General features: G+C 36.4%; 1 protein-coding gene across 2 annotated transcripts; it reads right to left on the minus strand.

Moving 5' to 3' along the window:
* Positions 1–215: 215 nt before the first annotated feature.
* On the minus strand, positions 216–1,316 carry LOC106757186 (HMG-Y-related protein A-like). 2 transcript variants are annotated; one of them, XM_014639802.2, is made up of 2 exons: positions 1,123–1,316; positions 216–988 (listed from the first exon to the last, which is right to left on the minus strand). In XM_014639802.2, exon 2 carries the CDS (start codon positions 949–951, stop codon positions 478–480), a length of 474 nt encoding a protein of 157 aa, XP_014495288.1. In that variant the 5' UTR covers positions 952–988; positions 1,123–1,316; the 3' UTR covers positions 216–477. The 2 variants fall into 2 exon arrangements, with proteins under 2 accessions (XP_014495288.1, XP_014495287.1); XM_014639801.2 differs by having other exon boundaries at positions 216–951; positions 1,123–1,314.
* Between the last annotated feature and the right edge of the window lie 1,081 nt (positions 1,317–2,397).

A 2,397-nucleotide genomic window follows, 5' to 3' on the forward strand; every position in this document is an offset into this window, starting at 1 on the left:
AATATTAACATCAAAGCAAAGGATATGTGGTATGACTTTGTCGCATTCAAACATCGTAGTATTGTAGTAAAGTGCTTAGTCTTCTGTAAGATTTCACAGTATCAATTAAGCGGACGATAACTACTTATTTCAAAACAAAAAATATTGGCTTTCACTATTTAAAAGGTTTCTGAGAAATAAACAGCTGTTTCCCAAATCTGATCCAACCAAAGCTGTAAAGATTTAGACAAGGATCACTTTAAAACGAATGACACACAAACTCTTCACACGAAGAATTTTAGAGATTGATTCCATTAAATCTACCCATTGTCCTATTTTCACAATTACAATGTACATCCAACAAATACACAGTTGTACACACAAAAGCCTCTAGTCAACACACAACAGTTATTCAGTTCCACTTTTTTGCAGAAACGACACATCCCTATCCGTGCAACCCTTCTGGGCTTTAATATTACTACACTACTAAGCAATATTTTAGATCAATTCGGGCTTCACTTTCGGAGGCCTTCCTCTGGGCCTCGCGCTGGGCTTCAACGAGGAAGCCGATGTTCCCCCAAATCCTCCGGCTGGCCGCGCCATCTTCCTAGGCCGGCCTCTGGGCCTGCCACTCTCAGCGGTGGCTTTGGATTGCCTTTGCATGACACTTGGGCCCTTTGGGGGGCGGCCCCTGGGCCTGGGCGGTGACAGGACAGTGCCCGGAGGCAGAAGTTCCTTGGGCTTGGGTGGCCTACCACGGCCACGCCGCGGCGGCGCGTTTGGGTCACGCTTGGTGTAGTTATTCTTCCAAAAGTCAAGCACCCCACTGTCCCTCATTTTAGCAAGGTGTACATTCAGCAGTACCTTGTGGCCCGGAGGCAACACACCGTACCTTGATTCTATGTACTTCGAAATTGATGTTTTATTCGAACCATTCCCGTCATTCAATGCCTCAACTGCCTCCAAAATCATCTGAAATAAAAAATTCAAACACCCTAACTGAGTCTTCCTAACTCAGTTAACCCATGGCTTAGTTTGTAAAGAAAATAATCCAAATTCGAAAATAGTATGGTAGAATTAACCCTAATTTGAAGAATTACAGGGTAGGAAATTTAACAAGGTAAGGGGTTAGAATCTACTTACCTCGGGGTATGGAGGAAGTGAGAGGGATTTATTAATGAAGTCTCCAGAAGCCATTAAAGTTAGTTGCAGAGTTTGTTTGGTTGAGGGTTTGGAACCTCGGATTCCTACAGTACCTTTAGGAACTGAAGTTTAAGCTTTCAGAATTTTCACAAAACTGTCTAGTTCCAGCAAAAGGATCTGATTTGAAGGAAGATAATAAATATAATAAATAATAAAAAAGCAAAAGGATTCTTTGTTTTTTCAATGTGAGAAATAGGGACGGCTGAGAATCGCGGAAGGGGTGGTGATGGAATGGTTGGATCTTGATCTGAGAAGGAAGGTCGGATCGATGACGTGGCAGTGTTTTTAATTTTTTAATGAAGATGTGGATGGGGATGTTTGATTGCAATGGTTTTGATATTTCTCCTCTCCTTCATATATGCTGTTTCTTCTTTTTTCACTCAGCAGTCACTTTCAACGTTACCACATTCTCCAACCAATTATTACCTGCTCTTTTTTATCCCAACTTTTTTTTTTAGTAAAAATAATTAACTTTACTTTTATTTTTTTTAATGGAAGAAAACTACTGGAAATATTAGCTATACCAACACTGCATTCAGACTACTGTCTTTTCATAATCCATTGCGTGCACAATATAACGAACTTCATGATTTGGTATATAACTAATGCTTTTGTTTCCTTCCGTGAATTTGAAGGAAATTCAGCAGATAAGATTGGGATTTGAAAATATAGTTTTTTATTTTATTTTATTTAAGAGATTTAGAGATTAAAGTAAACCGATAAAAGAAAATTATGAAGATTTGTGAATGGTTTTATAAATGTTATAAATAAAAAGAGAAGTTGAATGGCACTCTCAATTCTTAATGGCTGGATTTCAAAATAAAATATTTTCTGTGAGTAGCTTTTATGTGGAAAATGAAATAAAAATAATTACAATAATGAAATCCTTTAAGTAATTTTGAGTGGGGCATAGTTTATCCACTTATACTTCCAACATTATATATATATATATATATATATATATATATATATATATATATAAATGATTGAAAGGAACAAGAGATGACAGAGTAAATAAGGGTTTGTGGTTTTTGTTTTTTAATTTTGAGAATGAAAATTATTCAAATATTTTTTATTTTAATACTTAAAATCTATAATATATGAATGTATTTTTGTCAACTAAAACCTAGAGAAAAAGCATACACAAGCTAACAAACCCATATATATGTATAGTATAGACTGAACGGTTAATACTTAGGACCGCTGGTCCATCTG

Source organism: Vigna radiata, chromosome 3, assembly GCF_000741045.1.
Source record: "Vigna radiata var. radiata cultivar VC1973A chromosome 3, Vradiata_ver6, whole genome shotgun sequence".
NCBI lineage: Eukaryota > Viridiplantae > Streptophyta > Magnoliopsida > Fabales > Fabaceae > Vigna > Vigna radiata.

Excerpts from the sequence above, each read along its gene's own strand:
- LOC106757186 (XM_014639801.2), bottom strand. The coding sequence starts at position 1,176 with ATGGCTTCTGGAGACTTCATTAATAAATCCCTCTCACTTCCTCCATAC. Across the intron at positions 952-1,122 it reads CACTTCCTCCATACCCCGAG|ATGATTTTGGAGGCAGTTGA; the intron begins GTAAGTAGATTC and ends TTTTTATTTCAG.